The sequence below is a fragment of the Bidens hawaiensis genome, unplaced genomic scaffold (genome assembly GCF_021521415.1).
Source record: "Bidens hawaiensis isolate Kalapana, Puna unplaced genomic scaffold, B.hawaiensis_p1.1 tig00047575_1, whole genome shotgun sequence".
Classification (NCBI taxonomy): domain Eukaryota; kingdom Viridiplantae; phylum Streptophyta; class Magnoliopsida; order Asterales; family Asteraceae; genus Bidens; species Bidens hawaiensis.
The window spans coordinates 65,328-80,443 of NW_027498513.1; the positions used below are offsets into that span (position 1 = coordinate 65,328).

General features: G+C 33.5%; 1 protein-coding gene across 1 annotated transcript; it reads right to left on the reverse strand.

Annotated features, from left to right (window-relative positions):
• Positions 1-1,314: 1,314 nt before the first annotated feature.
• LOC143597106 (putative UDP-glucuronate:xylan alpha-glucuronosyltransferase 5) lies at positions 1,315-13,896 on the reverse strand. The gene is made up of 2 exons (XM_077075700.1): positions 12,857-13,896; positions 1,315-2,225 (listed from the first exon to the last, which is right to left on the reverse strand). The coding sequence occupies exons 1-2, from the start codon at positions 13,656-13,658 to the stop codon at positions 1,342-1,344; spliced, it is 1,686 nt and encodes a 561-aa protein (XP_076931815.1). The 5' UTR covers positions 13,659-13,896; the 3' UTR covers positions 1,315-1,341.
• Positions 13,897-15,116: the final 1,220 nt, after the last annotated feature.

A 15,116-nucleotide genomic window follows, 5' to 3' on the forward strand; every position in this document is an offset into this window, starting at 1 on the left:
AAAGTATGAAAGTATGAAAGTACGTATGTATGTATGAAAGAAAGGTAAACTTGTTAAGTATGTAATAGATGTCTTTGGATACGTACATGTTAGTATGTGAACATAGTGTATGTTTCCCGATTAACTAGAAATCACTTAGCGTAGTTGACTTTTAGTATGCACACATGCAAATAGAATGAGACAGCTAGCTTGAGGGGCACACATGGTACTGAAGAATAAAGGTTGGCATCGGAAGAAGGACGACTTTTATCTTTTTTAATTTACGTTTCGAATTTTAAACAAGTTCTAATGGTTGTTTGAAAGAGTTTTGAATGTTTTGTGCTATTGAATGGTTAGGGTTTTATTATTCCGCAAATGTTTTTATTCACTCTGATATTTAGAACTGTGTTTATAAATAAATCCAACGGCCAAATAGGGCACCCGGGCTCGGGGCCTTACATTACTACTACTACTATTATTATTATTATTATTATTATTATTATTATTATTATTATTATTGAATCATAAATAATCCATTTCAAGTTATTAACATTATTTTCATACGTGCAAATACTTGAATCTATGTTCATTTCATTGTTTACTTGAATAATAGTTAATTTGATATGTTGAACCGGGTATGTCTAATATTAAATTTATTCTTATCCGAAATATTTTATTTGACATCTTTTATTTAAAAAAACATATTTCTAACATATTTCAAACACAACTTTCTCTTCAAGACTTTCCTACCTAACCTCTTTCTAATCACAACTATAAATACCGCCCAATTTTAATTCTTTTATTTTGCTCATTCTTCTTATTCTCTCTCTAATAATAATTCTTCTAGTGGATTTATATTTTTCTTGTGTTTGTTCATCTCAAGATCACAAGGTAAGCATAAAGTTTTGTTCTTGTTTATGTTTTTTTTGTTTTTATTCTTCGTTTCTTATTATTTTCTTATTGTTATAATGGTTATTTGACAATCAACTAATAATGTTTATGATCCCAACAAATCTATACACTATTGTGTATAGGGTGGAGAAGACGAAGAACATAAGGTTGCAAGACGATCCTTAATGATCATACCTTAACAAGTTCTTACATTCATGCTACTTTTTGGAATGCATATAAAATTATTCTTTTTTATTCTTCCATTCTTTTTCTCTATAACTATTAGGTTGTTGTTTTCACTAGACAATGTTCTTAATGAAAGCATAATTACAACAATTTGAACATAGAACTGGCACACATTTGTGTGGAATCCATCTTTAAATAATTAATGTTCTTAATGAAAACATAATTAGAAAAATGTGAACATAGATATGACAATGTGGTATTCATCTTTAAGTAATTAAAATGTTGCTATAACATCTTATGCAATGCTCGTCTCCTATCTTTCACCTTTATCTTCCAATGTTCATCTTTAAAACCTGCCCTTTTGGCCATCCCTCTCCAGTTTTGTATTCGTGCATCCATTTTTTTGGTCAACCCACAAAATGGCTTTAGATTACTCGGCATCGCCTCATAAACCTTCCACCATTGTTTATGAGCAGAATCACTAGCATAACGTCTTCGATCCAACATATCCCAATTACAGTCATAATCTTTATAACACACCCACGGCTTCAATCCAAGATAATGAACAGTGAATAAATTATCTGGAATTTCACGAGTAGGGTTATCCGGATCATGGAAAACCTTAAGATGGTTCACCGTTGAATGAAATCGATGCCACCATGTAAAAGCTTCGTTAAGAAACCCTTGATCGCCACCATTGTATGACCCGAAAGTAAAGATGTTTTCCATTAGTGTATTGAACATGCACTGTGATGGTTCGATTAATACAAGACCCGAATTAAACATATACCTATCGTTTCCAGCGGCTGAGAGCTGAGGATAACTGAAAAACTTATCTAGGTTATTTAAAACTATAAGATCTGCGTCTATGAACATAACTTTGTCGTACTTGATGAGCTGCCAGATTCGAAGTTTGCTGTAGTTGTACTCGTTATACGCATTTTTTTTCGCATGGGGGCTTCGTATGCGCTCTATAAGCTTGATCTTCCATCCAGCCGCTTTGAGACCTCGAATGGATTTTGGAGATATAGAATCATCAGCAAGCAAGATTAGGTCCTTTGTTGAGTTGGTTTGCAAGATGCTTTGTGCTAAAGCTATCGCACCGCAAACGTATGTTTCCGAGGAGTGAAGAACGGTTACGTATGCTTCTCGAGGCTTTGTGGATCCACCTGAAGAACAGCGTCAATAAAATTCAAATTATCTAATTGACTAAAAAACTTTGGTTTTTCATTTTCTAATAAATAATTTTAATAGTAAAAAAAATTCCAGTATAAGTTTGTGAAATAATACAAGACATTATTATCAATGTATCAGTCCGAGTTTTGTGAATTTACACGTTGTGACGTGCGTGTATGGTTCAATGTCAATTTTACGTCTATTTTTCTCCGTTTAACAACCTCGTCCCAACGCGCTGGTCCTATGTTGACTTAGTTATTCATTTATTTAATTTACATTTCGCTCTAATTTTTGTGTATTAACATGCCGCAATGGGTGTGCGTGTTTGAAAGTTTTAACGTCTACTTTTTGTTCGGTTTCACAGTCACGCTGTAAAGCGCGAGTCCAACACTCCCTTCAAAACATTGGGTTAATGAAACGTTTCAGCATTACCTTTTTTTAATGGTTTTCCATCCCGTCGTAACACGGGTGCCCTAATATAAACTAGTCGTAGATATTTGTAATTTTAATACCTATATCCCAAACACTGCTTGTTTTGTGTTAAAAGGAATTAGACTACAACTAATATAAAACTTGATTATTATTAGTATTATTATTATTATTATTTGATTTTTTATAATTTTCACAGCACCTAGGCAACAATCCTAGGAGAATCCTAGGGCCTTATCTACTCGAGTGAAACACACTTTCATGCCTGCAATGTAACAAGGCCATGGGAAATTAAATGAAGGCATACTTCAATTAGGATTAGCAAGCGTCTTATGTATTATGCATATATTTAGCCGACTTGTCGCAAATTATGCTACAAACCCCGAATTGGTTTGAACCATAGACAACTCAATGCAATTTCTGATCAACACATGACAGTTCGTAAAGAATTTAATTGATTTTAATTAAGTCACTTTTAAATAAATTTGGTCAGGTGAGGCAGGATGATGCTATACTTCCTAGATAACTAAATGTTACTTAAAGGACAATTAGACTGTTACTCTAGAGTAAATACGTTGCTTTAAAAACTAACAAAAATCAAATAGAATATAATGATTATGCTACATTTTATCTGCCGGATAATTATATTTGTGGGTTGAGATATTTTACAAAATGTATGTTTGACAAAAAGCTTTTAAGAGCTTTTAGGAACTTTTAAATTTAACTTTTAAGAAAAAACTCATACTCAATTAAAAATCTTGTTTGGTTCAAGAAGCTTGAAGATTTTAGGTCAGGCAAAAAGCTTAAAGCTTCTAATAGTAGCGCTTAGCTAAAAACTTTTAATATTTTAATTTACTTAAATAACATTACAAAATAAATACATTTACTACAATTATTTTTAGCTATGCTCATTTTTAGTAATTTTATACATTTTATTAAAAGCTCTAGCTACTCTGCCAAACATTTAAATATATCTAAAATGCTACAACTATCAGCTACCAGCTTCAAGTCACCGGCTACAGCTAGCAGCTACTTTTGCCAAACATACCCAAAGTGTAACAAAAATGAGAAGGATGAGAAGTTATATTTCATTGTTATGTGTCAAGTATGGATCAAAGGAAAAAAGATATAAAAAAACACATATTTTTCTAGTCACATGTAAGACACATGTTAACTGCCCTATCATTTTAAAACTTCTATAACTTTTCGTTTGACATTTTTTTTAAAGTTCACCATAATAATAATTTTTTTTATTTTTAATATAAGTAGGACTTTGTTTTATAAAAATTATGTCATTGTAATCTCTCTACTTATCATTGCGTCTTTATGTTTATCAAAAAGATAAAAAAAAACTTCGTATGAAAAAGTTAAAGATAAAAAACTGCTTGTTATAATCGTTATTTAAAAAAAAACTTGTCGTATGAAAAAGTTATAATTTTAAAATTATGGGGGAATTGAAATTTGCATTAAATTTGGAGAGAGAAAGCTAACAATATGTACTATTTTATATATTTTCATCATTTTTTATTCTTAAATTAATCATAATTATTCAAATCTAACATGAATAGAGTAGATTACTTCTCACATTTCTCATTTTTTGTTTACTTTATATTTTAACTTAGGGATTTTCTAACATATGCCCTAGGGCACATGTAAGAAATATTAATTATGAAGATATTCTTGTTAAAACTATAATTTTATATTAAATACATTCATCTCCTAATAACTATCATATTTAACATTATATTTTTCTCTTCTAAATCTTTGACTACTAAATAAATTTTTTCTAATTCTTTCTAAAATTACTATTTTATCTCCCACCATTTTTATATTCATTTATATATAAAGAATATTCAAATATGAAAGTGAATTTTGAAAATCCTATAACGTCTCCAAGTGTTGAACCAACTCAAATGCATTAGTTATAGGATCATGGTTTTCTGTAAAAGATTATGTAATATTCAAAGTTCCTTCTTGCTGTAATTGAGAGACGTTATTGAATTGAGCCTATTCTCTTCTACATCATGATAGCCAATAACTAAAAGGGATTTCAAAGCAACCCGTATCGAGAAGAATACTCAAAACATGACGGCAAAGTATCCCGACAAATTTAAAGTTTTTACAAGTGCATTCAACCATCTTACCATCCCAAACCACCTTATGCCATCGAGCCACTTTGTGCTTGACAGCCAAACTTGTGTCATTTTCTTTGCAAGCCGAATATGGAATCGCTAGAGCAAGCTAATCCTGAGTTGGTTCAACACTTGGAGACGTTATAGGAATTTCAAAAGTCACTTTCATGTTCAAATATTATTTACAAATAAATGAATATAAAAGTGATGGGAAATGAAATAGTAATTTTAGAGGGAATTAGAAAAAAAATATATATAGTAGTTATCAATGGAGGTAAGATTTAGAAGGGAAAAATATAATGTTAAATATAGCAGTTATTAACAGATGAATGTAACTAATATAACATTATAGTTTTAACAAGAATATTTCTATAATTAATGTTTCTTACATATGCCCTTAGAGCACATATTAAAAAATCCCTTTAAACTTAACCCATTATAATAACAATTACTCAAGTTCATTTTATGGTAGCATAATTAAGATTGTCATCTTGTCATATAGTTTCAGTTTGTATGTTTCGTACTGTAAAACACATTTATATATGATTATAACTATAACTATATATGGAGAGAGGGGGAGAGAGAGAAAGATGATCAAATACATTTTATTTTTAACATGAAAACAGTGAGAATAAATTTGCGGTTATCATTAGGTTTATTATTATAGGTGTTTGCTATTATTTTTTGTTCGTATTTGCTATTTCCGATTATGAGACTTTATCAGTATTTGTTAATTTATATTTTATTATTATTAGATTTTTTTTTTTTTTTGCTATTATTAGTATTTCTTGACATTTGCTGTTATTATTTGTTCTTTATTTTGATTCTTTTGTTGTAACTTTTAGGTTTTTTTCTTTGTTATTATAATCATTGTTTATGTAGATTGTTATTGTATTTGACGTTGTTTCCTACGTTCTCATGTTAAAATTAAAATGTCTACGAACCTATCCCTATGTGGAAATCTGGAAACTCTTCATTTGACAAGTACATGATGCACCCCGGGTAGTGACAAAGTGTATCAAAATCTTAAGCCAAACTACTGGTGACAAAACTAAAGTTATTCAAAATAAGATAAAATTCCCAAAGATGACCAGAATTAACTTGGGAATTGGAATCTGAGATAAGAAAGAAATACCCACACCTATTCTAATGAATCTCGAGGACGAGATTCATTCCAAGTAGGGGAGGATGCAACATCTCGAGAAATACCATATTTGTTTTGGGTTAAAAATGTTAGCTTTGAATATAGAAGGACCCAAAAAAATATATTTTAATAATAAATATGGTAAAGAAATAATATATCTAGATTATATTAAGTTGGAAGAATTCCATAATAAGGAAATTGGGGAAATGAATACATCCCACATGGAAAGAAGGAAGAAAATGGAACTCCTTCACATGGGTATAAATAAGGAAGATAAAGTCCATCGCACATAGAAAGTAGGAAACATTTGGAAGCTCTTTATAAGGAGAAAAGTTTCCATAGAAATATTCTTTTATGCCATGCATGCACCAGTGATGCTTTGAGGGCACGTGCACGGGCGAATGGCACAATATGGTGCTTTGAGGGCGCACTTTGCACTTCGCACGCTCGCATCGACGCAAGCCGCTTGAGAGCCGACTTTATGTTTTTGGAAAGTGGAAGCGAGACCGAGAAATGGCAAGTATTCAAGTTTAAGGACCGAAAATGAAAATTCTGATTTCTTGACCCTCACAAACTCCCATGTTTGGGCAGTGTCACGATACGCGATCAACCAAACCCAACACATCATCGCGTACCCACGTGGCATCACGTGTTAGCCCATGTGGCAAAGCTAGTGGTGACACGACAAGGCTTGTTGCGATACGCGATGGCCTACCAAAGGCCCTTCGCGTACTGCAATGGATTATTATATTCAATAAATCTACCGCCTGAACCATCGCTATAGGCAATGGATCATTTTAAGACCCATCGCGTACCGCGATTGGTCGTCTGATCAGCTCTATAAACAGGGCTTCAAGCCCTCTCATTCTTTTACACCTTCACCTCTCTCTCTTTCTCTAGAATATTATATCTCTCCTCCTCGGTTTTCGTGCTCCGACCCGACAATCTCAACCTCGAATTTTGTGCCCCAAACCGACGATTCCTCGTAGTTTTAGCCAACCGACATTCTTCCTTGAAGTACGTGCACGGCCCGACAACCACCGTATGTCGCCTCTATTTGCGTGCCAAAAGAGTTAATCAAGAATACCTCGATAAAAATGCAAGTGCAGAAGTGCTGCCTGAAAGTCTTGATGATTACTAAGCCAATTAAGGTAGAGGTTCTGCCCGAATAAAATATTATATTATATTATTAAATTATCTTAGACCTTAGTCGAGAGCATACTCGATATCTCGAAATTATAAAAAAAGAAAAATATAATAAGAAATGTTGATAATAAATAATTCTTTGTTGATAATAAATGTACTATTTAAGTATATTAAATAAATGAAATATACTTTCTTTGAGAAGAAGAAACGTAATGTTAAGGTAAAATGATTTGAACTAAAGGTTCGAAAAGAAAAGAAAATCAAGGTAAAAGAATACGCGAATAAGACTCAAGTTTTTAAGCTAGATCATTGATCTAGTAATAACGAATAGTTATACTCGTACTATAGGTCCGAGATAACAAGAAAGATAAAGCAAATTAGTGAAGTGAAGCTGATAATACAAAAGGTTAATACGCCCCAAACTTTTATAACTAGCTTAATCGAGTCAATTAATTTGATTACATGAGATTAAGTATCTCTAAAACATTATGAACAAAAGTAGTCGCTGGCCCTTAGGCTGTCATTTACGTTTGTCTGGATCCTTTCATATGAGGTTAGACGGTGGGCAAACCGCGCAACACTTCGTTATTCTTCCGCCATGACAGGTGTAACATCCGGCCCCTCGCACCACCAATATTGTCCGCTCTTCCCACCAAGAGCTCACAGATTTGTTTTTGGTTGCCCAGATGGAAACTTCCCAGGAGGTCATCCATCCTAGTACTACTTCCACCTAAGCACGCTTAACCGTGGAGTTTTAATGTGATCCACAGCCAACTAAGCCCAAAACGCGTTGGTGATTGAAGAGGCAGGACATTTACTTATGAACCAAGGATCTCTCTTGTCCACGGCCGATGTGGGATTTGCCTAAGAGTGGGACGATGTTGTGTTTGCCAAGGGTGTTACAAACAACCCCCCTTTGGACTCATCGTCCTCGATGAGGTGTGTCCCATCATCCTGAACGACACAAGAGTGGATCTGATACCACCTGTAACATCCGGCCCCTAGCACCACCAATATTGTCCGCTCTGCCCACGAAGAGCTCACGGATTTGTTTTTGGTTGCCCAGATGGATACTTCTAAGAAGGTCACCCATCCTAGTACTACTTCCACCTAAGCACGCTTAACCGTGGAGTTTTTATGTGCTCCATAGCCAACTAAGCCCAAAACGCGTTGGTGATTGAAGAGGCACGACATTTACTTATGAACCAATGATCTCTCTTGTCCACGGCCGATGTGGGATTTGCCTAAGAGTGAGACGATGTTGTGTTTGCCAAGGGTGTTACAACAGGTCAGACCTAAGTAATGTGAGAGAGGGTAATTACGTGTATACCAATGGTAGCTAAGTAATCTCGGACGCTGCGGTGTTTGCTAAGTGGTTCCGAGTTGAGCTTAAGTTTGTAATTGTGTTTTAGTTTTTAACTTATTATTCTTAAGCCACGATGGGCCGAGACCTAAGTTATGTCTCGATGGGTAATTAAGTAAATACATATTTTTGTGTCTGCTTATTCACCAATATGTATTGTTGACGTATTTTTTTAAACTGTTTTACAAGTAATGAAGGATAGCTGCTTGGGGACGAAGTAGCCATTGGCGATTTGGTGGCTCAGATAAATCTTTTGTTAATATTATTTATAAATGGTGATTTTAAACAAGGAATCTTTTGTAAAAATTATTGGGTATTTTTATAATCCTGTGTTTTGAATGTATATATAAATGTTAATATTTAATTAACGCCAAAATTTCTGCTAATAAACCGTAACTCTGATTTATTTACAAAAACAGCACCAACTATTGGTCACATACCTATGCCGTAAATGGGGATGTGACATTTAGTGATGGTTATAATGTTCGTTATTTTTGTTGCAACCATTTTTAAATCTCTAATTATGTGGTTAGGGCGTTTAGTGTCACATAGTCTAAATTGTTTCATAAAATCGGTTATCAAAGGGTGGGTTGTTAAACGGACGAAACATCTTGAAGGATACTACCTGGCTTTGTCGGGTAAGTTAGCAGATATCGATAGAATGATAGATGTGGGAGCGAGATTGGAGGTGCTTTTCAATGAAATAATATTGCATTTAAAAGATATTAGAAAAAGTGAGCATGATAAATTATCATTCGACGGTCAAAAAGTCAAAATAAAATGGAGTGTAGAGGCAGAAAAGAGTCCAAAGTTTTTTCATGGAATTATCAACCAAAAAATAAGACTTGTCTCAGTTCTAAGGTATTAAAATAATGGCAAGTGGATCGGTAATCCGGATGATATTAAACAAACCTTTTTTGAGTTGTATCGGAATACATTTAAGTGAGTGGAAGGTATTAAAGTTCGGTCAAGAAGTAGGTTGTTCAAACGTCTCTCAGAGACGGATTAGAGGATGCTGGAGGCGGGAGTTACAATTAACGAAATTAAAGAGGCGGTATGGTCGTGTGGTACTCAAAAGTCTCCGGGTTTGGATCTTATGAGAGACAATATCAATAAACTTTTTTCAGATTTTTTTCATACCGGATATTTCCCAATCGGTTGTAATTCGTTGTTCATCTCTCTTATTTCCAAACTTGATAGTCCCATACACATGGAGGATTTTAGATCTATTAACTTCAAAAATTTTGCAATATAAGATTATTGCAAAAATATTGGCTACTAGGTTCGCAAAAGTTGTTAATTTGATCGCCGATAAAGAACAGTCTGCTTTCATAAAATGAAGACAAATTTTAGATGAGCCTTTAATTCTTATTGAATGTGCGGATAAGGTCAAACGTTTGAATTGAAAATTACTTTTATTGAAGTTGGATTTCGCCAAGGAATATTATTAGCTTAATTTGGATTATTTGATACCAAATGTCATTCCTTGGGTTTAGAGAAAAGTGGTTGAATTGGATTTACGCTTGTTTATCTTCCACTAGAGCTTCCGTTTTGATAAATAGGAGCCCTTCGAAGGAATTTCATATTAAAGCGGTCTTAGACTGGGAGATTTGTTGTCTCCTTTTTTGTTTATCATTGCTATGGAGGGGCTTCATGTGGCGATAGAAGATATTGTCCAGGTGGATCTCTTCAAAGGAGCCAAGATCGGAGAAGGTAACCTTTCTATTTCACATTTGTTTTATGCTGATGACGTTATTATTATGGGTGAGTGGTCAACAAAGAATCTTCAACATATTGTTATGGGTTTAACCTGCTTTTATTTGGCTTCAGGTCTAAAATTAAATTTACATAAATCTAATATTTTTGGAGTGGGAGTGGTCCAAAGAGAGGTTGATTTGTTTGCGGATATTGTTGGTTGTAAACCGGATAACCGGTGGGTGCGAATATGGGTAATCTCAGCAATTGGGATGACATCGTTCACAAGTTTAGAAAAAAGTTGTCTAATTGGAAAGCAAACATTTTGTATATTGGGGGGGGGGGGGGGGGGGACTCTTACCTCTTTAGTGCTTGGATCCATGGGGATTTATTACCTTCGCTTTTTTATGCTAGTGGATGTGAGAAATAAACTATTAGAATATCTTCGGGCAAACTGAAAAAAGCAAAGGAGGTTTGGGCATAGGGAGTTTGAAGAGTTTTAATATTGCATTATTATAAAAATGGAGATGGAGATTTGTAAATAGCCCTAACTCATTATGGGTGAAGTTTATTAAATCTATTTATGGTGCGAATGTTAACTAAGACAGTACTTCTTAAAGTATTAACGGGAACAGTATCTGACCTCGAATTTCTAAGTTGGCTAATAACCTCGATGATGATCATATCTTACCTCATTCAGTCGTTAGAAAAAAGGTGGTGAAACGCGATAATACTTTTTTCTAGAAAGATGTGTGGATTGGAGATACTAGCCTTCAGGCCCGTTTTCCTAGATTGTACAACTTGGAGATTAAAAAAGATTGCTTGTTAAATGAAAGATTGGTTAATTCAATCTGGACTTGGGAATGGAGACGCAGTCTGAGGGAAGGGGGGGGGGTGTAAAGTCGGCCAAAAAATTCGATCTCAATTCGGTTCTTTCGGGTGACAAGGATAAATGGGAGTGGAATTGGGACTCCGTTGATTCATTTTCGGGTAAGGTGTTCGTTTGTACCTTGATCGAACGGAGCTCCCCGAAGCTTTTGTGTCCGGCGTGATGTAACAAGTTTGTGCCTAAAAAGGTAAATAAATTTGTTTGGCGTTTGCTTTTGAATCGTATCCCTACTGGATAAAATTTCAGCCTCAAAGGTATAGATATTCCTTCTATCCTATGTCTGGTTTGCTCGAATTCGGTGGAGACAATGAATCATTTTTTTGGAGGTTGACCTCCATCTGGGAGGGTTTGGGACGCGATTGATAGGTGGTTGGATGTGGTATTTCCTTCCAATAAAGGTCCGGAAGGTTTGGTTGATTAGATTTTGCTAGATGGTTGAAAAGGAAAAAAAGATGTGGTCGAGGCGATTGTCTTTACTACTTGTTGGTTCATTTGGAGAACTCAAAACGAGGATATTTTTGGCTCCCGTGAAGATTATATATAGAGATCATATTTTTGACTCTATTGTTCGGTTTCTTTTTATGTGTTTCTTCTCGTAATTGTAGGTTTCATTTGAACTAGGTAGAGAGGCTTAGAAACCCTCTGCTATGTAATTCCTTTTGTCCTTCGGGTTAAGCATTTCTAACCCGGAGAGGTATTATTTTCAAGTTGGCTTTAGAAAAGAGTCTAAATTGATTTTCAGTAATATGATATAGAAATGAAAAAATCTGGTGCACTCGGGCCATGTTAGGCCTGATACACGTATTCTCGTTGCATTTCCTTTATTGAGTTTTTACCACTCGACTCGACAACCTTCCCGTTTGTTAATTTTCCGGCTATATAGAGTCCTATCTTTTATCTAGAATTTCGTAATTACTAATCACTATAGCAATAGCAATATCAGTAGTCTATACCATGTCAATGAATGAAGTTTTGACTTTTAAAATTCAAAATTAGTAGTTTATTAGAATTTATAATTTATTTTTATCTTAAAAGTCTAAAAAGTGAGTGCAAGAATTTCCACTCGAAACAACATAAAATAGTTCTCATAACGATTTTTAAGGGGATTTTATATCACTCAAGTATATCAATTTAGAAACCTGGGATTATTGATTTGTTGTAAATAATGCAGTTTCTTCAATAAGAATTAAAGTGGACGTAATACATACTCCCAAGAAAAGTAAATTTTTTTTATTTATTCATCTACAAGTGCACAAGAAACCGTACAAGAATTTTCTTTGTGTTCATAGAAAAAAAAATAGGCCTGAATTTATGTTTTATACAAATGAATTAATTTTATCCACACTACGATGGTAGTGATAGTGATGAACTAATAACATGATAAAGTTTCAATTTAGTCATGTTTTCCGTATAATAATGCACTAAACATTAATTATTACTTAAAGTTGACTAGTTATCTATGATTTTTTGATTGATATATACATCATAAATACAACATACATGTACTATTTATATGTAACTAACAATATTAACTAATAAAGCCATTAGAAAGAGTTAATGAAGTCAAATAATATTCTATCATATAATAGATATGACCAAACTAATCAAGAAATCATTATATATAATAAATGAAATAAAATAAAATTATATAAAAGATATAAATACGACCTAGTGTCATTTAATGGGAACTTTAGAACCACATATTATAGCAGGCAGTATGTATATAAGTTCCAATAAATTGACTAGGATCAAAACCAACTTGTTATACGTAAAGCAATTAAATGGAAATCAAGACTAATAATATAAAAAAAAAAATTAGTTATTACCTGCGGGTTGCATAGATGATGATGATGGAATCATGCAAGAGCCAACAGGCATATTCACCTTCTGGTGGAGTCTCTTCAAATCTGGTTTATAAATCTTGTAATCAGAGTCTTCCCATATAATATCATCACACCTAAATATCTCCCACATTGGCTTTGACATCCCAATAAACACCACATACACCTCTTCCAACCCACTATTCACCAACACATTAGCCACCACCAAATTCACTTGCAACCTAAACACGTCCCGAACACCATCAGGAACCCGAGCCACCACCACATCCACCTTCTCATACGACTGAGGCATCGGGATCTCCGGGCACTTCATCGGACCATACTTTCCATCCTCATCAACCCACTCTGGGAAGAAATCTTCCCATTTCTTGTCTCCATTCACAACTTTGAAATTTATTGTTGTGACATCAGCTAAACCGTTGGCCGGGATTTGGTCAGGATGGAGGTTGACAAGCCCTATCTTTAGCTTATTATCCCAACGGACGTTCTTGATCATGTTTTGGAGAGTGTCATACCACCCTGGTGGTTCGGTGGCAGTGTAAAGGAGGGTGGTGCTGGTGGAGGTTATGCGTGGTTCGTCATCGTCATCGGTGCCGAGGTTATAAGTGGTGGTGTGGATTACAAGTGTTAGGGTTAGACAAATGAGGAGGAGGACGAGGGCGAAAGGTTTTTTCTTTAAAGAAAATGGTTTTGAAGCCATGCTAATATTTTTTATGACTCTTTGAATTTTGGTATATAAATAAATATTGTATGTTGAAGGAGAGTTTGATGGAAGCACGTTAGCCATTCACAATTATAGAATTTGGTAGGATTGGGATTAAATTAAAAAGAGATCACAAATTTTTTATGCTAATAATTTTGTATGACTTTCACGTCTCTTTTTAAGGCTTCATATTACCAATTATTTATTGCTATTCACTAAGATTTTCTACATTAAAAAAACTATTAGAAACTCATTATAATATATTTTTCTTTTTTATTTTGTCCGATTTTGGTATTTGGGAGTACTATTTAATTTGTGCTAAAGTAAATGCTAATTAAAAGTTAATTTCTTGATTTTTTAGCTCATAAAAATATAGTTGCAACAAAAACCATAGAGGATTTTAGTGTTTTCTTCTATTTTTTTTTAACGGTGAAATTTTGTCATCTATAGGACTTGAACTTTAAATTTCCTAACCACTTAATGTTTTAAAGGGTTTCTTTATCAATAGACCACAAATTCCATTAACAAAAGAATTCTAGTGTTAATATGTATTTAAATATAAAAAAATATATACAAAAGAATCCTTATCATTGTAAAATGGTATCATTTTTTTTTTCATGAAACTTATCGTTATGTTAATATCATAAAAAGTGTTACACAAGTTTAGCCCTAAAATTAAATTGGATACGTATATGAATTAGAAACGCCAACTAATATGAACTAATTTAAATAAAAAATAAACAAATTTGGATGGCATTTCGTCTACAAGACTTTTATAAATCAATTTAAGGCTGGCTGATAACGACATGGCCATAACAAACCCATCATAATTCAATTTAGGTGTGGTTGGTTTTCAAAACGATTAAACAAGTTTTTTTTCTTTCTTTTTTTCCTATTATATTACATATATTGTGTAGTGATAGGACATTTGAATTAGCACTTCATCTAGAAAGTGTAATGTAATTGTGTTTTCTTCCATTCTTCAAGATAACAAAACTTTACTAAACTAATATGACATTGGATGATATTTACGTCATTCCTATTTATTTTGATGGGGTGATAATGTGATTACGATATAGATTAGAAGGTTAAATGATTCAATTTTTGTTAAATGTGACATTAATAGTAGGAATAAATATTTACTTCAACTATGACCTACATACCTAGTTGGAATTAATAGTAGATTTAGTTATATGAGTAGATAAATTTTCTCTACCGGTTCCAAAAACCTTTTGTGTCAAAAACTTTAATTAAGCAATTCTACAAACAGTTTTGAATTTAAATAGTAGGATGACCGGCCGCATCAGTGTTTAGATGACGATTAACAAAAGTAGTTATTGTTTCCTTCAACAACCAAATCGACCCAAAGTTGCCAAAGGTGGTAATAGACGCCGCTAATTATGCTAGTCTTTATGTTAATTGTAATTAGTGATAAATGTACCAAATCATATCCAAAAATTGGAGATCCCATTGTACCATTATATATTTGATTATTGTCAATGAGAAACGGAAGAGATTATTCTTTTCTACATGGTATCACCC